Source organism: Oncorhynchus clarkii, chromosome 7 (genome assembly GCF_045791955.1).
Source record: "Oncorhynchus clarkii lewisi isolate Uvic-CL-2024 chromosome 7, UVic_Ocla_1.0, whole genome shotgun sequence".
Taxonomy (NCBI): Eukaryota; Metazoa; Chordata; class Actinopteri; order Salmoniformes; family Salmonidae; genus Oncorhynchus; species Oncorhynchus clarkii.
The window spans coordinates 40,675,335-40,698,413 of NC_092153.1; the positions used below are offsets into that span (position 1 = coordinate 40,675,335).

Here is a 23,079-nt window from a genome sequence, read left to right on the forward strand (position 1 = left end):
AATACGCCTGATCACCACTGGACGTCAGTAGATTCCAGGTTGAAACTACAGTAGACTGTTTTTCCGTTGAAAAGTGAAACTATCAAGAAAACTTAGTTCAGACAGAAGTTTCTCAGACGGCGTGAAGGTAAATATATATTTATTTTAACATGCTTTAACGTTTCGGCTAATCAAATCATTGTGAATAAATGTGTTTGCAGATTTAAAAGAGATAATGTGAACTTTGATCGCTGTTTGGGCAATGAGCTTTGAGTTGTAACTTTCGCAGGAGATCGATTACATAAAACTTGCCAGGAATCCTCAGGCCACATTTCATTTTATGTGGCTCCGCCAAGCGAACTTGGAATGCGACAGTATAGCTTTCTCTCCAGCACAGCACACACGCAACCAATTGCATACCGACACTAGATATGAACTGCATAGGCTACAATCAATCGGCCACCAACAGGCCTAATGTAGCAGATGAATGTGATTTACACACGCGTTTATCACATGGTTTTTAATGACGTGACATCTGTAGTACTCTACATGTGTTTACAGAGCCTCCTATGACATACGCGTGGAACAGGACTTTAGGATAAGTACAGAAGAGTATTAGGGCCAAGTGAAGGGGGGCCCCCTGGGAAGTGAAAGTAATCAGAATAAATTATTGTTTCTGGTTAATTCTGAAGGGGAAATACATCCAAAACCTTCCTGATAATTGTGTCAATATATTCCAACCATAACTGTTTAGGCCCCTTGCTTTTTATTATTTTTAGTAACGACATGCCACTGACTTTGAGTAAAGCCAGAGTGTCTATGTATGCGGATGACTCAACACTATACACGTCAGCTACTACAGTGACTGAAATGACTGCAACACTGAACAAAGAGCTGCAGTTAGTTAAAGAGTGGGTGACAAGGAATAAGTTAGCCCTAACTATTTCTAAAACTTAAAGCATTGTATTTGGAACAAAACACTCACTAAACCCTAAACCTCAACTAAATATTGTAATAAATAATGTGGAAATTGAGCAAGTTGAGATGACTAAACTGCTTGGAGTAACCCTAGATTGTAAACTGTCATGGCCAAAACATATTGATGCAGTAGTCCAGAACAGACTATGGGAGGCACAGTACGACAGAGAGCCATGACTACATGGAGCTCTACTCCACATCAAGTAACTGACGCAAGCAGTAAAATTTGATTAAAAAAACAGATTAAAAAACACCTTATGGAACAGCGGGGACTGTGAAGCAACACAAACATTGGTGCACACACACACACGATAACATACGCACTATACATACTGATAAGATAATTATGTTCTCCAGGTACATCACCCAATTGAATTATATTACTCTGAATTACAAACCAGAATGTGTAAGATCCAGGTCGAATGAAACAGACGGAGGCCCAGCTAAATAGTCAAAAAGGTTTATTCACGGGACGTTCTAAAGTCAAGAATACAAATCAATTCATTTTATACTGACTTCTCACGCACACACATACACACAAACATACACACACACATGTCCTGCTACGCACACACTGTCTGTCTCACTACCCAGCCGACAGAGATTAGTGACCTTGTCCTTGAGACGTACTCCCCATTCTCTCCCAAATCTCTAGTCAGGTCGGCACCAAGCTCAGACAGTCTGTGTTTAAAACACCATAAAGACATATGGTTTTACCCTGATTCTGACAAGGACTACACATTTATTGATTATGATTTTATACATTCTAATCAATTCCATACAATTATATGTTTCAGGGTGGAATTTTCTAATCATTCAATTAACAGACAATTCTCACCTATCACATACACATGGATTTAGTACTGTAGATATGTGGTAGTGGTGGAGTAGGGGCCTGAGGGCACACAGTGTGTTGTGAAATCTGTGATTGTATTGCAATGTTTTTAAAACTGCCTTAATTTTGCTGGACCCCAGGAAAGGGGATAAAAATAATAAAAACAAATTGAAGTACCAATCATTTTGGTATTACTTTAAACTGTTGATCTAACTCTATCAGTTCAGGAAGTAACCACTATTGCCAATTTTTTTGTAGAACGACTATGAGAAAGTCAGTTATGGGGTCCATTCAGTTCGATTGAACGTTTTCTACATTGCATAATGGGTTGCACTGAAACACTTTTCCTCAAAATGTTTTTCAACGTTCTTGAAAAGGTTGCCTATGTTTGCTCCGTTTGGTGGGTGTGGCTTGAAACAATGAGTGACCAAAATGCACCTGTGCATTTTGAACCCACAGCCCAACCCCTTATTTTTCAACTGGTCGTTCAGAAAGGCACTGTTTCCATTGAATTTAACGTTGCATTACTGAACGCAGCTCTAGTGACTTTTCTACTCCAAAATGAATTAACATAAAATTATGGTGACACCATTCAAATATAATTTTCCGCTACAAAAATTTGCCTAACAACATATTGGTCCTTTTATTCAGGCTGGTGGGTAAATTAGCAATAGCACCTGTAGCCCAACTAATGTAGCATAGTGGCTATAAATAAATAGGCTAAAGCATAGGGTTTCCATCTGTATTTGTGCTAATCATTAGCTAGATTTGTCTTTAACCTTTATTTAACTAGGCAAGTCGGTTAAGAACAAATTCTTATTTACAATGACAGCCTACCCTGGCCAAAGCCAGACAACGCTGGGCCAATTGTGCGCCGCCCTATGGGACTCCCAATCACAGCCAGATGTGATGCAGACCTGGATTTGAACCAGGTACTGCAGTGACGCCGCTTGCACTGAGATGCAGTGTCTTAGACCCCCAGCTTTCTAAATTTTGTTGCCCCCCTTTCATCATGGGGGGGAACATAATGTGCCCCTCCCCCCATGCCCCTTATTAAGCTCCCCACAAAAATAGAATACATTTTACTCATCAAGAAACAGTACATACAAAAAAACAGCTTACTGCTGTGCAATGTCAGGTGCATCCCTATCAATTATGACTAGGGTGGGCCAATTTCCTTTGTAGATTTTTTCAATTGAAATACAATTTAAAGTAGGTTCTGAGAGTATTCTTAGAGTGATTATTAGGTTGCATAAACATGAGTGCTGTCCCCCCCACAATTTTTGGCATTCACATTTTTTTCCTAAACATAACTAAGGAGGATAGGTTACTGCCGCTGGTCAGAGTCTGAGACAGGCATGCTTGAGCCTACTGCCTGAGGTTCAGAGAAACAGTCCTTCTCAAATTATGTAACCTAATAGAAATAATTTAAAAAAAAGTTTATAATACTACCAAAGTTGTCTTTCACAAAATTGAGCCCAATAAAACGGTTACCAATTATCCCTCATTTTGAGAAATACCGCTCACACATCTCATTACTTCACAATAGAAACTCGCCATTTTGAAAAATATCCTTTTCTAAAAATTCTTATTCGTGCTTATGAATCTACTGTACTTCTTTGTTTGTTACATGCTAGCTCACATAATTAAGGGTTTGTTAAGAGGAGAGAGGAGAGAGAGAGAAAAATAGGAGTTATTGCTCCTTTCTCCTTACAAGCCTTGCACAACTTTTTTTCCCTTCACAACAATGGCCTCTGAGGACCAGGCCATACCAAAAGCATAATTGGCGGCAGGGGGGATCCAATCGTTAAAATGTGGAATTAAGTAGAACTGTGTGTAAAGCCACAGAAAGCCAGTAACTATGGTGGGATTTTTTTTCTCCCAATCCATCAAATTCATCATGGTATTATTGAGGGGGAATAAAGTCAAAATTTTAAAGTATACCTTTTGAGAATAAAGTCGCAGTTATATTTCAAGATGAAAGTTGAAATGCCTTGTGAAATTCTACTTTAGCATTCATTGGCTTTAGTAAAAAGGTTTCCAAAGACAAAACCAACCTGGACTCAGGGGTAGACGTAACATAGTAAATGTAAATCCGGGCCACGCCCTTTAGTTTGATATGTTTCGTATAGTATGTATTAATTTTTGAATCTCCATCATAGTTCATATAAATTCGTATGATATGTTACGAATTTCAATTTGGTGTGGCTAGGGGTTATGTTTAAGGTCAGGAGTGAGGTTAAAGGGTTAAGGTTAGGGGAAGGGTTAGCTAACATGCTAAGTAGTTGCAGAATAGCTAGTAAATAGTTGCAAAGTTGCTAATTATCTAAAATGTTAGTTGCCCGTGATGAGATCCGAACACGCAACGTTTGGGTTGCTAGACGTTTGCGTTATACGCCCACCAATACACCCCAACTAATTTTGCTTAAGTAACCTTCTGTCTTATGTAACCATACCAAACGTACCGTAACATATCATACTAATTTGAGTGTCTTGGATTTACATTTACTATGTCACGTCTAGTCTATGAAGCCAGACTGACAAAACATACAGTAATGGCTAAAGCATCTATGCAGCCATTTATTGCAATACCACACGGTTTCACTTTGTCAAATGAGTCAATATGCCATATCGACGTCGCGCGCGCCTAAGCTTCACGTCTTGAGAATTGAGTGATCAGCTTGATTGTAGCTCTTTCGCATAGTGTCTCGTGTTACTACAAAACCTCTCTGAATTTCATGGAGATGCAACCATCTTTCGTCTTGCATTTATCTATTTCCGTTGATTTCACTTTACACAAACTCCAATACCACATCCAGGTCTGTGTGGTTCTTCCTTCTGAAAATACCCAGTCTGTGACAAAACCTCTTCGAGGTCCAAAACCTCTTCCGGCGCCGACAGAGATGGCTGCCTCGCTTCGCGTTCTTAGGAAACTATGCAGTTTTTTGTTTTTTTACGTGTTATTTCTTACATTAGTACCCCAGGTCATCTTAGGTTTCATTACATACAGTCGAGAAGAACTACTGAATATAAGAGCAGCGTCATCTCACCATCAGTACGACCAAGAATATGACTTTCGCGAAGCGGATCCTGTGTTCTGCCTTTCACCCAGGACAACGGAATGGATCCCAGCCGGCGACCCAAAAAAACGACTTCGTAAAAGAGGGAAACGTAGCGGTCTTCTGGTCAGACTCCGGAGACGGGCACATCGTGCACCACTCCCCAGTATACTTCTCGCCAATGTCCAGTCTCTTGACAACAAGGTTGATGAAATCCGAGCAAGGGTAGCATTCCAGAGGGACATCAGAGACTGTAACGTTCTTTGCTTCACGGAAACATGGCTCACTGTAGAGACGCTATCGGAGTCGGTGCAGCCAGCTGGTTTCTCCACGCATCGCGCCGACAGAAACAAACATCTTTCTGGTAAGAAGAGGGGCGGGGGCGTATGCCTTATGGCTAACGAGACGTGGTGTGGTCACAAAAGCATACAGGAACTCAAGTCCTTCTGTTCATCTGATTTAGAATTCCTCACAATCAAATGTCGACCGCATTATCTACCAAGGGAATTCTCTTTGATTATAATCACAGCCGTATATATTCCCCCCAAGCAGACACATCGATGGCTCTGAACGAACTTTATTTGACTCTTTGCAAACTGGAATCTATACATCCCGAGGCTGCATTCATTGTAGCTGGGGATTTTAACAAGGCTAATCTGAAAACAAGACTCCCTAAATTGTATCAGCATATCGATTGCGCAACCAGGGCTGGAAAAACCTTGGATCACTGCTATTCTAACTTCCGCGACGCATATAAGGCCCTGCCCCGCCCTCCTTTCGGAAAAGCTGACCACGACTCCATTTTGTTGATCCCTGCCTACAGACAGAAACTAAAACAAGAAGCTCCCACGCTGAGGTCTTCAAAACTGGGGCCCCACAAGGGTGCGTTCTGAGCCCTCTCCTGTACTCCCTGTTCACCCACGACTGCGTGGCCACGCACGCCTCCAACTCAATCATCAAGTTTGCGGACGACACAACAGTGGTAGGCTTGATAACCAACAACGACGAGACGGCCTACAGGGAGGAGGTGAGGGCCCTCGGAGTGTGGTGTCAGGAAAATAACCTCACACTCAACGTCAACAAAACTAAGGAGATGATTGTGGACTTCAGGAAACAGCAGAGGGAACACCCCCCTATCCACATCGATGGAACAGTAGTGGAGAGGGTAGCAAGTTTTAAGTTCCTCGGCATACACATCACAGACAAACTGAATTGGTCCACCCACACAGACAGCATCGTGAAGAAGGCGCAGCAGTGCCTCTTCAACCTCAGGAGGCTGAAGAAATTCGGCTTGTCACCAAAAGCACTCACAAACTTCTACAGATGCACAATCGAGAGCATCCTGGCGGGCTGTATCACCGCCTGGTACGGCAACTGCTCCGCCCACAACCGTAAGGCTCTCCAGAGGGTAGTGAGGTCTGCACAACGCATCACCGGGGGCAAACTACCTGCCCTCCAGGACACCTACACCACCCGATGTTACAGGAAGGCCATAAAGATCATCAAGGACAACAACCACCCGAGCCACTGCCTGTTCACCCCGCTATCATCCAGAAGGTGAGGTCAGTACAGGTGCATCAAAGCTGGGGCCGAGAGACTGAAAAACAGCTTCTATCTCAAGGCCATCAGACTGTTAAACAGCCACCACTAACATTGAGTGGCTGCTGCCAACACACTGACTCAACTCCAGCCACTTTAATAATGGGAATTGATGGGAAATTATGTAAAATATATCACTAGCCACTTTAAACAATGCTACCTAATATAATGTTTACATACCCTACATTATTCATCTCATATGTATACGTATATACTGTACTCTATATCATCTACTGCATCTTTATGTAATACATGTATCACTAGCCACTTTAACTATGCCACTTTGTTTACATACTCATCTCATATGTATATACTGTACTCGATACCATCTACTGTATCTTGCCTATGCCGCTCTCTACCATCACTCATTCATATATCTTTATGTACATATTCTTTATCCCCTTACACTTGTGTGTATAAGACAGTAGTTTTGGAATTGTTAGTTAGATTACTTGTTGGTTATTACTGCATTGTCGGAACTAGAAGCACAAGCATTTCGCTACACTCGCATTAACATCTGCTAACCATGTGTATGTGACAAATAACATTTGATTTGATTTGATACTTACACTAATATGGTTATTACGTGCTAAAAGAGCAAGGATGTCCTTGTTACTAAAGCCAATTCTAAAGTATAGTTAGTTTAGTTATATTATTAGTTATAATTATTGTTATGTCATTCTTACAGACTTTGGCTTGAACTTTTTCACCGTCTTCTGATATTTGGTAATGATATATTTAAGCAATAAGGCCCGAGGAGGTGTGGTATATGGCCAATATACCACGGCTTAGGGCTGTTCGTAGCACAATGAAACGCCAACATAGTGCCTGCACATATTGGCCATATACCACAAACCCTTGAGGTGCCTTATTGCTATTATAAACCGGTTACCAGTGTAATTAGAGCAGTAAAAATACATATTTTGTCATAGCTGTGGTATATCAGACCGTATACCATGGGTGTCAGCCAATCAGCATTCAGGGCTCGAACCACCCAATTGATATATATATTTTTTTACTTCAAACCTCCTTCATAGGATGTGTGCTGCTAAAATGACAGAAGGGAGCGTGCATGTGGAATCCTGCAAGGCCCCTATGTTTTACAGACAAGCTGAACCGGCCACAGGTGAAGTACATCTGTCTGTCCTGCTTCTGCACGGCATCCGTTTCTCATCGGAGAACTGGCTCAATATAGGAACACTGGAGACATTGGCCAAAGCTGGCTGTCGTGCAGTGGCCATCGACCTACCAGGTGAGCTTCGGTTGTAAATAGTAGTAAGAAAGAATGTTACTCAATTCATCTCTGACCTGTAACACCACCTCTCTCCCACCTCTCTCTTTCTCTCCCCTCCCCCCGCCCCCAGGTTTTGGCCAATCTAAGTCAGCAGTAGCCCCCTCTGCTGTAGGAGAGCTGGCCCCTGGTGGGTTCCTGAAGCAGGTGTGTGAGGCACTGGGGATGGGGCCAGTGGTGGTGGTCAGTCCCTCCCTGAGTGGCATGTACTCCCTGCCCTTCCTCTTCCAGCACGAGGCTCTAGTCCGGGCTTACATCCCGGTGGCTCCCATCTGCACTGAGAAATTCACAGCAGAGCAGTACAGCAGCATACAGGTGTGTGTGTGTGTGTGTGTTTTGAGGGATTATGGCTCTCTGCTCTTTCGTTTCTCTTCTGTGGTTGGTTTCTCTTCTGTGGTTGGTTGCAAACATAGACTTTGCCTCTATGAAACATGCCTTGTGTTCCGGTGCTCTGTGTGACTTTAGTCAGGATTCAATCCGAACGCGGGTTGCAGACAATGCCGCTTTCAAAGGCAATTTCCTTCAGAAGCTGCGTCGTATACAACCCGCGCTCAGCTTGAATCGCTGCCATTGTATGTGACACCGGGTAACATTTGAGCTAACCACCTCCACTTTCATTCCAGACTCCATCTTTGATTGTCTATGGAGACCAGGATGCTCAGCTTGGAGAGGTTTCTCTGAACAACCTGAGGAGCCTGGCTAATCACAAGGTTGCGGTGATGAAAGGAGCAGGACATCCGTGCTACCTGGACGACCCGGCCACGTGGCACAGAGCTCTCACTGACTTTCTCAATACGTTGTGATGTTGTTCAGTGTCTTTGGGATATCTGTCCATGGATGCAGCACTATACGGCCATTCCTAATCCAACACTCCCAGCATTTAGTTTAGTTATATAAACCAAATTGATACTGTATGTTTGTTAATTTGTCAAAAGCTAGTTTAGATTATGTTTTTTTTAAATCAAAGACTAGTGTGTGGTGTTTTGGAGACCTGTGGTTCAGTACAATGCTCTTGCTGATATACTGTACTTGGTATTACAAATGCAAAAACAAACACCACACAATGAAATGAAGTGAAAAATATGAACATTATTTAATAACTGATTCTCTGTAATAAACAATTTGAAAATATTTTACAAGGAGTCACAGACACAATATTTTACAAATTTTGCCCTCTTCTTCTTCTTCTTCTTCTTTTTTTTAGCTTCATCAGTACAAAAGAATGGAGCGACGTGGACCAATGCCCAGAGAGAGGGAGCTAAATCTTCCACGCACACACATACACTCACACACACCAAAAATCAAATCAAAAACGGTTGATTTCAGATCTCAAACTTATCTTCACTTTATTCCTATTTTTTACTTCACTTAAAATTTGACAGATTTTACTATTTTTTTTCTTTTTTTATATATATATATATATTTTACACATTTGGCAAACATGGTCACATAGCACCAGACTACAGAATCACATACGCGTCTTTCCCACAGAGACGCACCTACACGGACACAGCAAGGGTAAGGAAGGGCAGGGGAGGAGCCACGTGAAGACCCTCCCTTTGAGGCTGGCCGTAAAGTAGACCCCTTCCTCTCACCCCAAGCTGTTCCTATTTTTTATTTTTTGGGGGGGGGGGGGGCAAAAAGTAAATTTTGCAAACCACAGACCTGTGTCCCTCAGCACACTCTTGTGTCCACTTCTGGGACACACAGACATACTCATGATTCTTTGACCTTCTGTTTGACACGGTCCCATGCTGATCTGTGGAGACCCCACTCCCTGAGCTAGCCTCTGACATCCCACAAGGGGGAATAAATATCCTTGGCTTACTTCAGTCTAGAGCTGAACATCCCCAATCTGTGCATGTGTAGGTATAACTGTTGGTGTTACATATGAATGTTGCGATCTACAGAGGGACAAACAATTGCTGTGATAGAATACAATAGAACTACAAGAGTCATTTCTAAAATGGTGAACCCATACATTGAAAGGAGCCAATTACAGATTCAGAATATCTTTTTTTTGGCTCAGTCTTTCATTGAGATAATGATGCAATTACCTAACATTTGTCTTGGCAAAAATGATCTTGTTCACTGTACAATACATTATGTGCGTATTTATGGTTACACGGTAAAGGAGGTTTTGGGGTTTAGGATGTGTCCACGTTAACAAACTGAGACAGCGAGGAGAAGTGGAGGGATTTCAGAGTCAACACAGATTCAGAGTTAAATATAAACTATGAAAGTCCTCCACTCCAACCAGGAATCAAAGCGGCATGTGTACAAGAAACTCGCATCCTTTTATATAGACGAACGGACACATGAAAATCGAAACCCCTTCAAATTCAGAGCTCAACACTCTGGATTGGGAAAAGTCTTCAGAGAAAAGTAAATATTTGAGAGACTCTGTGTGTGTGTGTGTGTGCGTGTGCGTGTGTGAGAGAAAGAGAGAGAACACTGAATTAGCGCTTGATAGAACACTAAGGCATTGAGAGAGGCTTTGTCACTATGTTGCCTTAGAAACAGAAAAACACTGACATATTAAACATTCTTTTGAACACCTCTGTGAATGCAGCTCCCTCATGACAACATATTGAGAAAACCGGTCAGAAGAAAATGGATTGGATCATTTTTTAACTCCATAACTACGTCTGGTATAACACTTCTTCCGTTGGAATTGGAACAACAAACAGCTACGCTACCACAACTGTCATTCCCCGTCCCCTCAACCCAGTTTTAAAGACATTCACTTTGAGGGTTAACACAAACATACACCCATACACAAACACAAACGCACATATGGTTCAGGCAGAAATGCAACGATAGCAGTCAGGTGGCTCTGTAAAGGTAGATCTGTGGCCAGTTAAGTTGCTTTATACTGATGGTGTAGCTTTATAGATGGCCCTGTAAATGTACTGTACAGCACCGTTACATGGTGGCAATCAGTTAGCCCTGGTACGGTACAGCAGCTAATAGCCACAGCCAATTTGGATGTCTACATTAAGATGCAATATCCTCCTAGTCAATATGGTGTATAAAGCTACTGTAGATAGATAGCCAATAGACTGGCTCTATACAAATCTTGTAGCTCCACAGCCATTAGGGTGGCTGTTCTATAAAGGTACTGCACAGTAGCTCTATAGCCAATGCTTTCCAAAACAGTGCACCAAGGCACTATGACAACAGAGAGTGGCTCCTAAACATGGGAGTTTAATGACATTTCACTTCAAATTGATCAGAATGACATGGATTACACACCCTGACTGCAGTTCAGTCGTCACCATAAGTAGTAGTGACCTCTGCTCTATTTCTTTATACGGGAAATGTTAAGCCCCAATCTCCCAGCAGCAAATGGTCTGAAGTTAAACAGCATCTGTCAAAAGTAATACAAGCTAAGGTCTGCTAAAACCCACCCGCATCTAAAATGAGGTGCTCATAGGCCAGTCGGAATAGATATTTGTTTATCTGCTGTGGTGGCAACAGTTTATAAGCGCATACAAATACAGTCCTAGGAACATTAGCGGACATGGTGGAGCGGCTGTATGAGGATTGGCAGAGGGGTTAGCTGTCACTGGGGTCCTACATCATCCATCTGTAGCAGATGTCAGAATGTCCATTGATCAGAAAGGATAGTACTGTATTATACACCACCTACAGCAATGAAGCCGAAACGATCTGACTTTTCAGAGGCTAAATACCGATCCCTAATAAACAGGAGTAGGCAAGTATTCCTTCTTTTTTTTTTTTGCAAGGGAAAAGTTAGAAGTGGCTTTGTCCGATTCGGACACATAATTACCTATTCATTACCTAATATTAGTCAACTATGATGATCAAAGACGTCAGATGTTATTCTTTGTAAGACTACTATTTGATAGAATAGTTCCATATTACCATTTGTTACAATGATTATATACACAGTATCGTGCTTCCAGGGGCAGAAAAAGTTCTAACTTCAAGTGAAGAACAGTAGAGGACCCACAAGAAGAATCGGTATTCAGCCGCTGTCAGTTCAAACCTCAGTTATTTCTACCACTATTTCTGCAGCTTCCGTTTCTGCTTTTTTCCGCTCACTAATTTGGCTATACAAATAAGACCACATGAAAAGTCTAGCTCATCTTGGCAAGAAGTAGATATAGTGCATAAATAAATTCATGTAACACCTAACAACTTCCATTGCAAATAATACTCTAATATATGTTTTGAATACGCATCACTTCAACAGTTTATAATTGTATGTTTTTGTATACTTGAAAGCTATTTTTTCCCCCTTCATTTTCTTGTTACAGTCACTATAAATGGCTGAATGGTACGCACAGTAGCCCCCTATGAGAGACAAATGACAGAGTGGTGAGACTCTGAGCAGACCAGAGATGAATGAGAGTGATGGAGGCAATGTCTCCTCATCCCGTCTTGACTAACAGAGGCGGAAACGGACAACCTAAACTCTGCTGTAATCCATGACAGCTGGAGCTCTGTGGTGTGGCATCCGACTTGCCTTTTCACTTCTCACTTGTCCTGCTGATGTGGGCGGGACCTTTTCTATTCTTGACAGCCTTTGGCGATTGTCGTGGTTGGAACACCACCTAAATAACTTCAAATGGATGTGACGGTAGGTAACTCGCCGAGGACAATAAAGGTCCTGCAACCGTCACTAAGAGACAACAATAGAAGCTAGCTGGGTACAGTAGTGCGGTACTCAGGGCTTCCGAGTTGCAGGTGGCAGAAAGTCTCATTATTACCTATGACTGGAGCAGGGTCGGGGCATAGAGGGTAGGAGAGGGCGGCGGCTTTAGGATGGACAAAGCTGGTGGGAGCAGACGAGAGGAAAATTAAAGTAGGAGGGGCAGAATATGGGTGCTGGCGATTGGATAGAGCAGGACGAGCTGAATCGTGAGCAGGGTCTGGAAGGAGGGGCGGAATGAGTGGCCGCTCCCGCAGTCAGATGTGTTCTCCTGGAGAGGAAAGGAGACACGTTTAGAGTGATATAGTGAAATTGTTGAAAATACCACATGAATTTTCACAGCGTCTTTGTGAAAATAGGGTCTGTGCGCATGATTATTCTAGTGTCTGTGTACACAGGTGCTGAGTTGTACGCTCAGTTGTAAGTCTTACAGCGAGATTGTAGTCGTAGCACACAGTTGGCCCTTTTCGATACCTCGCTGCACTCATATCCTCACATGATGGGTTATCGTCCTTGACTGGAAGAGGCGTGGCTAAGGAATGACTCACTACCTACATGCATACTGTATAGTCACTCTCAAGTCACCATAGCTTCCTCTCCCACTTACACAGGTTTATGCCACGAGCAAAAACATTTAACTCAAAGAGTAACGCAACATGCAAAAATGTACATGGTTTGACATTAACACCAGTGAGTTGAATGTGAAAAACAGCCACTGTTATTCACGAGTCCGTAAAGAGAGACAAATGAAAGGAGAAGATTCCCAACAGCAGGTGCGTTGGTAACAATGACTGTATATATGAGCAGACAAAGCCATCGATCACGTGACACCTTTCATTCCTATGTGAAGACTCAATAGCGCATTGAAGACACATGAGGTCGGTTAACACGGAGAGATAACATGTACAGTTTGAGCTACTCCAGGGAGTAACGTTGCAGGCCAGCTCAGTGCTGCCCCCTCTCATTGAGTAACTCAAGTTGAAGGCCGACCGGGGTACTGCAGGCTGCCATCAGCGACTACATTGAACAACAATATAAACGCAATATAAACACATGTGAAGTGTCGGTCCCATGTTTCATGAGCTGAAATAAAACATCCCAGAAATTTTTCATGAGCACAAAAACTTATTTCTCTCAAATTTTGTGCACAAATTTGTTTACATTCATGTTAGTGAGAATTCATTTTAATTGACTGATTTCCTTATATGAATTGTAACTCAGTAAAATCATTGAAATTGTTGCACCTTTATAATAATAATAATATGATATATTATTAAAACTTCTTGTGTGCGATTAAAAAAAAAAAAAGGACATACATTAGAAGCAATTATTGGTACTCTGATTGTCTTCAAAACATTTTTGGATTTACAGAAAGATTTTTCCATTCACTATAATTGGGGATCCTGTTTTCTGCTAACAATGTGCAGGGGATCCTGTTTTCTGCTAACAATGTGCAGTACCGCGGTCGGCCTTGAACTTCCGTGGCTTCAAAGAGAGGGGGCAGTCGTTCTCCCCTGATTGGTAAGGATACACTCTGTCTCCGCCTGGGACAGTTTCTCCAACTCGCAGGTGTTGCAGGGCATCTTCTCTGCTACCACAAACAGCAGGTTGGTGTTGTTTAACCTCTTGGCATGGATCAGCCTACAGAGAGAGAGCGAGACAGTGTCAACAACAAACTCTTCTTATATGACCAGCTTGTTAACTGTTGGATCAGCTCTAGCCTCATTTACTTAATGATGCTTCTATTTCATTAGTTCTGATAGCATTTCACACACTTTTAGATGAATTAAGGACTATTACCGAACTTTGTGTTCCGTGAATCATGTTTGTGTATGAGTTGTTAGTGTATAGTGAAGTCACCTGGAGCAGTTGCCACAGTCCTGCAGGATGTCATAGGAACTGTTGATGTTGGTGAAGTAGAACTGAGTCTGTATCGTCACACAGCTGGTCTCTCTGGAGTCCATCCCCTCTGCCTCCACCTCATCTACAACTCGCAGACAAAGACAAACACGTTTGTATTTTTATTTTTTTAAAGCAACAACAATACAATACAAAAACAATACAAGTGGCTGCTAAACACAAATGGCCGCTCCCATCAGTGGGCGCGCTCGCCCCCACCAGATGCAGTTGGAGTCGGAGGTTTATTTAGCCAAATACATTTAAACTCAGTTTTACACAATTCCTGACATTTAATCCTAGTAAAAATTCCCTGTCTTAGGTCAGTTAGGATCACCACTTTATTTTATGAATGTGAAATGTCAGAAGAGTAGTAGTAGAGAGAAGGATTTATTTCAGCTTTCATTTCATTCATCACATTCCCAGTGGGTCAGAAGTTTCCATACACTCAATTAGTATTTGGTAGCATTACCTTTAAATCGTTTAACTTGGGTAAAATGTTTTCCTTCCACAAGCTTCCCAAAATAAGCTGGGTGAATTTTGGCCCATTCCTCCTGACAAAGCTGCTGTAACTAAGTCAGGTTTGAAGGCCTCCTTGCTCGCACACACTTTTTCAGTTCTACCAATACATTTTCTATAGGATTGAGGTCAGGGCTCTGTGATGGACACTCCAGTACCTCGACTTTGTTGTCCTTAAGCCATTTTGCCACAACTTTGGATGTATGCTTGGGGTCATCGTCCATTTGGAAGACCCATTTGCGACCAAGCTTTAACTTCCTGACTGATGTCTTGAGATGTTGCTTCAATATATCCACATAATTTTCCGTCCTCATGATGCCATCTATTTTGTGAAGTGCACCAGTCCCTCCTGCAGCAATGCACCCTCACAACATGATGCTGCCGTGCTTCACAGTTGGGATGGTGTTCTTCAGCTTGTAAGCCTCCCCTTTTCCCTCCAAACATAACAATGGTCATTATGGCCAAACAATTATATTTTTGTTTCATCAGACCAGAGGACATTTCTTCAAAAAGTACAATCTTTGTCCCCATGTGCAGTTGCAAACCGTAATCTGTCTTTTTTATGGCGGTTTTGGAGCAGTGGCTTCTCCCTTGCTGAGCGGCCTTTCAGGTTATGTCAATATAGGACTCGTTTTACTGTGGATATAGATACTTTTGTACCTGTTTCCTCCAGCATCTTCAGAAGGTCCTTTGCTGTTGTTCTGGGATTGATTTGCACTTTTCGCACGAAAGTACATTCATCTCTAGGAGACAGAACGTGTCTCCTTCCTGAGTGGTATGACAGCTGTGTGGTCCCATGGTGTTTATACTTGCGTACTATTGTTTGTAGAGATGAACGTGGTACCTTCAGGCATTTGGAAATTGCTCCCAAGGATGAACCAGACTTGTGGAGGTCTACAATTTTTTTTTCTGAGGTCTTGGCTGATTTCTTTTGATTTTCCCGTGATGTCAATCAAAGAGGCACTGAGTTTGAAGGTAGATCTTGAAATACATCCACAGGTACACCTCCAATTGAGTCAAATGATGTCAATTAGCCTATCAAAAGCTGCTAAAGCCATGACATAATTTTCTGGAATTTTCCAAGCTGTTTAAAGGCACAGTCAACTTAGTGTATGTAAACTTCTGACCCACTGGAATTGTGAAACAGTGAATTATAAGTGAAATAATCTGTCTGTAAACAATTGTTGGAAAAATTACTTGTGTCATGCACAAAGTAGATGTCCTCACCGACTTGCCAAAACTATAGTTTGTTAACAAGAAATTTGTGGAGTGGTTGAAAAAACAAGTTTTAATGACACCAACCTAAGTGTATGTAAACATCCGAATTCAACTGTATGTCACTAGTACAGTCTAGTGTTGCAGTCGCTTTCCATTATAAAGAAACATATATGACAGTGATATAACTCTTCAAAAGTGTAGGGTAAACACACAGAGCACAGAATATCTCTGCTTTGTACCCACCTGTGACAAACCAGCTGTGGTAAGCCATTCCACAGAGCAGCTGCTGGAATAGGGACCTGGGGCAGAAACATTTTTATTTAGTCTTTATTTTGACAGGCAAAACATACTGAGACCTCGGCCTCTTTTCCAAGTGTACAATACAATTTAAATATACACATTAAACACATGTCTTTTCTTTGATCATGGTTTTAAGGATGCATGTTTGTGGCTTTGTTTTAGCAGTGTGTGTTTCAGGCCATAGTACTTTTGTGTCCTCTGGTCTTACCAGGCAGCTGCTGATGTCCACCAGGCCAGGTTCACAAAGTCGGCAATGGTGGGCTGACCACACCGAGAGGAAAACAGGGGAAGCATTACCACCGGAACACATTGAGTGTTCACAATTGAATCATTTGCTAGCCTTCAAGCTGTCGCCCGTTCTTCAGTCATTCACTAGGGCTACAGCCATGTCTTTCACCCGTTGTCCTTACCACAAACACGCCTCTTGGCGCAGCCCCGGTGTTGCTGCTCGGCACGGGGTCACACACAGACTGGTAGTCAAAGGACTGCTTCCGGTTGTAAAAAGAGTTGTTGTAGAGAGCATGCATCAGGTAGGGGTCCACCTCACTGAAGAACATGCCAATCTGTAGAAGAGGGAATACAGGGTCATACAACATGCAGCTACGGTATATCACAAAAGTGAGTACACCCCTCACGTTTTTGTAAATATTTGAGTATATCTTTTCATGTGACGACACTGAAGAAAGGACACTTTGCTACAATGTAAAGTCGCGAGTGTGCAGCTTGTATAACAGTGTACATTTGCTGTCCCCTCAAAATAACTCAACACACAGCCATTAATGTCTAAACCGCTGGCAACAAAAGTGAGTACACCCCTAAGTGAAAATGTCCAAATTGGGCCCAATTAGCCATTTTCCCTCCCCGGTGTCATGTGACTCGTTAGTGTTACAAGGTCTCAGGTGTGACTGGGGAGCAGGTGTGTTAAATTTGGTGTCATCGCTCTCACACTCCCTTATACTGACTGGTCACTGGAAGTTCAACATGGCACCTCATGGCAAAGAACTCTGAGGATCTGAAAAAAATAATTGTTGCTCTACATAAAGATGGCCTGGGCTATAAGAAGATTGCCAAGACCCTGAAACTGAGCTGCAGCACGGTGGCCAAGAGCATACAGCTGTTTAACTGGACAGGTTCCACTCAGAACAGGCCTCGCCATGGTCGACCAAAGAAGTTGAGTGCACGTGCTCAGCGTCATATCCAAAGGTTGTCTTTGGGAAATAGACGTATGAGTGCTGCCAGCATTGCTGCAGAGGTTGAAGGGGTGGGGGGTCAGCCTGTCAGTGCTCAGACCATACGCCGTACACTGCATCAAATTGGTATGCATGGCTGTCGTCCCAGAAGGAAGCCTCTTCTAAAGATGATGCACAAGAAAGCCCGCAAACAGTTTGCTGAAGACAAGCAGACTAAGGACATGGATTACTGGAACCATGTCCTGTGGTCTGATGAGACCAAGATAAACTTATTTGGTTCAGATGGTGTCAAGCGTGTGTGGCGGCAACCAGGTGAGGAGTACAAAGACAAGTGTATCTTGCCTACAGTCAAGCATGGTGGTGGGAGTGTCATGGTCTGGGGCTGCATGAGTGCTGCCGGCACTGTGGAGCTACAGTTCATTGAGGGAGCTACAGTTCATTGAGGGAGCTACAGTTCATTGAGGGAACCATGAATGCCAACCTGTACTGTGACATACTGAAGCAGAGCATGATCCCCTCCCTTCAGAGACTGGGCCGCAGGGCAGTATTCCAACATGAAAACGACCCCAAACACACCTCCAAGACGACCACTGCCTTGCTAAAGAAGCTGAGGGTAAAGGTGATGGACTGGCCAAGCATGTCTCCAGACCTAAACCCTATTGAGCATCTGTGGGGCATCCTCAAACGGAAGGTGGAGGAGTGCAAGGTCTCTAACATCCACCAGCTCTGTGATGTCGTCATGGAGGAGTGGAAGAGGACTCCAGTGGCAACCTGTGAAGCTCTGGTGATCTCCATGCCCAAGAGGGTTAAGGCAGTGCTGGAAAATGATGGTGGTCACACAAAATATTGACACTTTGGGACCAATTTGGACATTTTCACTTAGGGGTGTACTCACTTCTGTTGCCAGCGGTTTAGACATTAATGGCTGTGTGTTGAGTTATTTTGAGGGGACAGCAAATGTACACGGTTATACAAGCTGTACACTCGCTACTTTACATTGTAGCAAAGTTTCATTTCTTCAGTGTTGTCACATGAAAAGATATACTCAAATATTTACAAAAATTGTGAGGGGTGTACTCACTTTTGTGATATATGGTAGGTCAAGGATAGACTGGCTTCAATAAAGCTCTGTATTAAACTGTCAGTACATGTCACCTTGTTCCAGTAGTCCTTCTGATTGGACATGATCAGGAAACCACCGTCATCCACCAGGTAACACAGCAGGTCCTGCAGATAGAGGCACAGATGGACAACAATGACGACCCCTCCCTCCCCCACTGGAAGTCTGTTTAACTCGAAACGATATCTGAGTTTCAAGCATATTCTACCATTGAAAGTGTGATAGTAACATTATTTCTAATCTTACTTCGCTGTTGGCGTCACAGTCCATCTCACAGCCACTGGTCGGTCCACACTGCCAAGAACAAATAATCATCAAGGATCGGCAAATTTTTTGGATTTCATATGTTTGTTGTGTGGGTTCAATTCCTGCTTGTCCTTATGTTTGTTACCGTTTGTTGGACTTGGCGGTTGTCACTTGTTGGACTTGTTTGGTTGCTAGCCAGGATCTTGAATTTGTCCACCCAGGCCTCAAGATCCAGCTTTACTCCAACCACTAGTCATACACAGAGGGAGAGACATTGAGATATTCCTAAAGACATGAGAGAGAAGGGTGGAGAGAGAGAGAGAGAGAGACATTTTCCTCCTACCTTTTCCCTCCAAATTCCTACTATGCCTGCAGTTGAGTAACAAACCATACTACTCATCATGTCTCCACCAATGCTAATGAACCCTTCCCTCCTAGAGTCCCAGAGTCCCGTGTGCGGGGGGGAGCGCCGACGGCCCACCTGCAGGTTTGATTGTCTTCCCTCCCACTGTGATCTCCACTGCAGTGCTGACCAGGATCCCTATGGTGTCGTTCTCTGGATTCAGCAGCTCATCATTCACTGTATGGGAAGAGGAGAAGGAGGAAGAGGAGGAGCAAGAGGAAGCACACAGAGGAGACAGGAGGGATAGAGGAAGAGGAGGAGGAGGAGCAAGAGGAAGCACACAGAGGAGACAGGAGGGATAGAGGAAGAGGAGGAGGAGGAAGAGGAGGAGCAAGAGGAAGCACACAGAGGCGACAGGAGGGATAGAGGAAGAGGAGGAGGAGGAGAAAGAGGAAGCACACAGAGGAGACAGGATGGATAGAGGAGGAGGAGGAGACACAGAGGAGGCAGGAAGGGATGGAGAGAACAACAAACAAGTCAACATAAACAGATCCCATAAGGATTTTAGTAGTAGCGCCTGGGTGGTGGTGAGACAGATGATTACTCACAGGTGCGATAAGGCGCTCTGAAGATGTAGCCCTTGTTGTCCAGACTACGGCGGTAATAGCTGGCGTTAAAAGGCTCAGGGTCCTCCTCCCAGGTCTCAGCAGCCCTGAGGATGAGCAACGACATTAAAAGTCATGGACAGAGCCAGGGCAAGAAGCTACTAAACTGTAACGTATAATGGCAGCTGCCTTGGTCCCAACTATCCTGGATATTTAGTACCGGTTTATGTGTTTGTTTACAAGCAAGATGATGAAAACATACAGTTTTTTTTATACATTTTAGGCACTTGCCTTTGGCACTTGAAGTTGGTCCAATGTTTTAAACAAATGTTTGGGAGGCTTCACATGCAATGTACTGTACATACAACTTTGAAGGAAAGTTAGGTAGATTAATGAAATACTCACTTGTTGGGAAAAACTCTTGTAATCCCTCCATCTGTTGCAGCAAACACTGCCAAAAAGCCATATCTGCAAACCAGAACAGGAGCGTGAGAATACAGGAAGTACACAAACAAATAGTGCACATGCAGTCCTCTACTCACGTGGTGAGGTCTTTGGTCTTCCACACCTTCTCCACCAGCTGTCTGATGATGCCCGTGTCCAGGATGAGGTTATGAAGGAGCAGGTTGTCACCTGTTTTAGACCACAGGGAGGAAGGGGACATGCTTTAAGAGGCATTATGATGGTCAGCAAATTGTTGATTGCGATTGTGCATTCAAACACTGCGCACGGAGGTAAAAAAAACGTAAACAATGAGAACTCTGATCCTGCCATTACATTTCCACAAATGACGAGGTTGCGCTAAGAAAAGAGAGGTCGTCTCTCCCGAGGGAAATGGAGGGACTCACATTGTTTGGAGTCGGGAGTCACCTTCTCCATGAGAGCGATGAAGTTGAGCAGGAAGTCAGTGTTGTTGTTGGAGAGCTCCAGCTCATTGCAGTATTCCCTGAGGACAGTCAGCGGTGACATTTTTTTAGCCCCAACAACAGTTGAGAACAAACACACACATACAGTGTCTGGCTTCCCACTTGCCTCTTACAGTATATCCTTTGAGCCGGGATACGGACGGCACTGATTTACAATGCATGAACCCGAATGCACATTCCCAAACACTCTCACAGCACACTCATAGAACTCATGCATGTCCTGCGGTTGTCAGGATATTCAAACATGCTGACGAGACGGGCTGTCAGAGTGAAATATGGCATAGAGGAGGGCTGGTGAACGCAGCACACACTGACAGCAGACTGAGTGAATACACTTGTCAGTCTCTCAGCACAGAGCTGGGAGCTTACAGGATGAAGGTCTGATCACGGCAAAAAGAAAACATGCAAATGGGGGGATTTTCAGTCACTTTTTTAATATACCCGTTAACGTTATATCTTTGTCTTTATTTTCTCGAGATTACATACTGAACAACCTCTGGAATATGCAAACACACACACAAAACCATGCGGCACCAACGGGCGACATGCAAAAGGTGTGTGGGGGCACAGGAACGGTGCTTGGGGCAGGGAGGGTCCGTTTTGGGATGGGAGGGGTTACTTGGGCGGGAAGGGAGAAGGGTTGAATGCACTGAAATTCCAAATAAGTGGGCTATATAAATGATGTTGTTTTCAGAATCAGCTAAATAAAAACAAAAGTGTCGTCACACTTCTCACTTTGTCAACAAAAAACACACAAAGTCAAACCAGGATATGAGAAAACCAACAGCAACAACAGCAACAATAACAACAACATAATCAAAAGCACAGTCTTGAACCCCACAAGAAAAAAAATGAGAGGTGTGACTGACAATAACAGATGACCCATGGCTGAGGAGACTTATTGGTGTGACGTTGAAGTGTTGGGGGTTGAGGGATTGGGGTTTGGGCGTGGTGGTGGTGGTGGATAATAAACAGGGTAATTCTGTGGGCTGAAGGCGGTGGATAATAAACAGGGTAATGCTGTGGGCTGAAGGCGGTGGATAATAAACAGGGTAATTCTGTGGGCTGAAGGCGGTGGATAATAAACAGGGTAATGCTGTGGGCTGAAGGTGGTGGATAATAAACAGGGTAATGCTGTGGGCTGAAGGTGGTGGATAATAAACAGGGTAATGCTGTGGGCTGGATGTGGTGGATAATAAATAGGGTAATGCTGTGGGCTGAAGGTGGTAGATAATAAACAGGGTAATGCTGTGGGCTGAAGGTGGTGGATAATAAACAGGGTAATGCTGTGGGCTGAAGGTGGTGATTAATAAACAGGGTAATGCTGTGGGCTGAAGGTGGCGGATAATAAACAGGGTAATGCTAAGGGCTGAAGGTGGTGGATAATAAACAGGGTAATGCTGTAGGCTGAAGGTGATGGATAATAAACAGGGTAATGCTGTGGGCTGAAGGTGGTGGATAATAAACAGGGTAATGCTGTGGGATGGATGTGGTGGATAATAAATAGGGTAATGCTGTGGGCTGAAGGTGGTAGATAATAAACAGGGTAATGCTGTGGGCTGAAGGCGGTGGATAATAAACAGGGTAATGCTGTGGGCTGAAGGCGGTGGATAATAAACAGGGTAATGCTGTGGGCTGAAGGCGGTGGATAATAAACAGGGTAATGCTGTGGGCTGAAGGCGGTGGATAATAAACAGGGTAATGCTGTGGGCTGAAGGCGGTGGATAATAAACAGGGTAATGCTAAGGGCTGAAGGTGGTGGATAATAAACAGGGTAATGCTGTGGGCTGAAGGCGGTGGATAATAAACAGGGTAATGCTAAGGGCTGAAGGTGGTGGATAATAAACAGGGTAATTCTGTGGGCTGAAGGCGGTGGATAATAAACAGGGTAATGCTGTGGGCTGAAGGCGGTGGATAATAAACAGGGTAATGCTAAGGGCTGAAGGTGGTGGATAATAAACAGGGTAATGCTGTGGGCTGAAGGTGGCGGATAATAAACAGGGTAATGTCGTGGGCTGAAGGTGTCGGATAATAAACAGGGTAATGCTGTGGGCTGAAGGTGGCGGATAATAAACAGGGTAATGTCGTGGGCTGAAGGTGGCGGATAATAAACAGGGTAATGCTGTGGGCTGAAGGCGGTGGATAATAAATAGGGTAATGCTGTGGGCTGAAGGTGATGGATAATAAACAGAGTAATGCTGTGGGCTGAAGGTGGCGGATAATAAACAGGGTAATGTCGTGGGCTGAAGGTGGTGGATAATAAACAGGGTAATGCTGTGGGCTGAAAGTGGTGGATA

At 43.5% G+C, this 23,079-nt stretch overlaps 2 protein-coding genes across 4 annotated transcripts in view; one reads left to right on the plus strand and one right to left on the minus strand.

Moving 5' to 3' along the window:
* Nucleotides 1-13: 13 nt before the first annotated feature.
* Nucleotides 14-8,872, plus strand: LOC139413319 (putative protein-lysine deacylase ABHD14B). The gene is made up of 4 exons (XM_071160539.1): nt 14-127; nt 7,488-7,702; nt 7,815-8,056; nt 8,365-8,872. The coding sequence occupies exons 2-4, from the start codon at nt 7,489-7,491 to the stop codon at nt 8,542-8,544; spliced, it is 636 nt and encodes a 211-aa protein (XP_071016640.1). The 5' UTR covers nt 14-127; nt 7,488; the 3' UTR covers nt 8,545-8,872.
* A 2,601-nt stretch (nt 8,873-11,473) lies between these two features.
* Nucleotides 11,474-23,079, minus strand: part of LOC139413315 (voltage-dependent calcium channel subunit alpha-2/delta-2-like) — a 271,347-nt gene continuing 259,741 nt past the window's right edge. For 2 of the 3 annotated variants that reach the window (XM_071160532.1, XM_071160534.1), the window contains exons 24-38: nt 20,705-20,802; nt 20,399-20,489; nt 20,262-20,324; nt 19,860-19,963; nt 19,390-19,488; nt 19,054-19,157; nt 18,909-18,956; nt 18,698-18,769; nt 16,763-16,915; nt 16,561-16,613; nt 16,296-16,351; nt 14,280-14,403; nt 13,951-14,060; nt 12,851-12,936; nt 12,357-12,690 (exon numbers count right to left, since the gene is read on the minus strand). In XM_071160532.1, coding sequence (XP_071016633.1) covers nt 12,568-12,690; nt 12,851-12,936; nt 13,951-14,060; nt 14,280-14,403; nt 16,296-16,351; nt 16,561-16,613; nt 16,763-16,915; nt 18,698-18,769; nt 18,909-18,956; nt 19,054-19,157; nt 19,390-19,488; nt 19,860-19,963; nt 20,262-20,324; nt 20,399-20,489; nt 20,705-20,802 — 1,384 coding nt within the window. In that variant the 3' untranslated portion in view covers nt 12,357-12,567. Of the gene's footprint in view, nt 12,691-12,850; nt 12,937-13,950; nt 14,061-14,279; nt 14,404-16,295; nt 16,352-16,560; nt 16,614-16,762; nt 16,916-18,697; nt 18,770-18,908; nt 18,957-19,053; nt 19,158-19,389; nt 19,489-19,859; nt 19,964-20,261; nt 20,325-20,398; nt 20,490-20,704; nt 20,803-23,079 lie in introns of all 3 variants that reach the window. The other variant, XM_071160533.1, reaches the window with a different exon arrangement.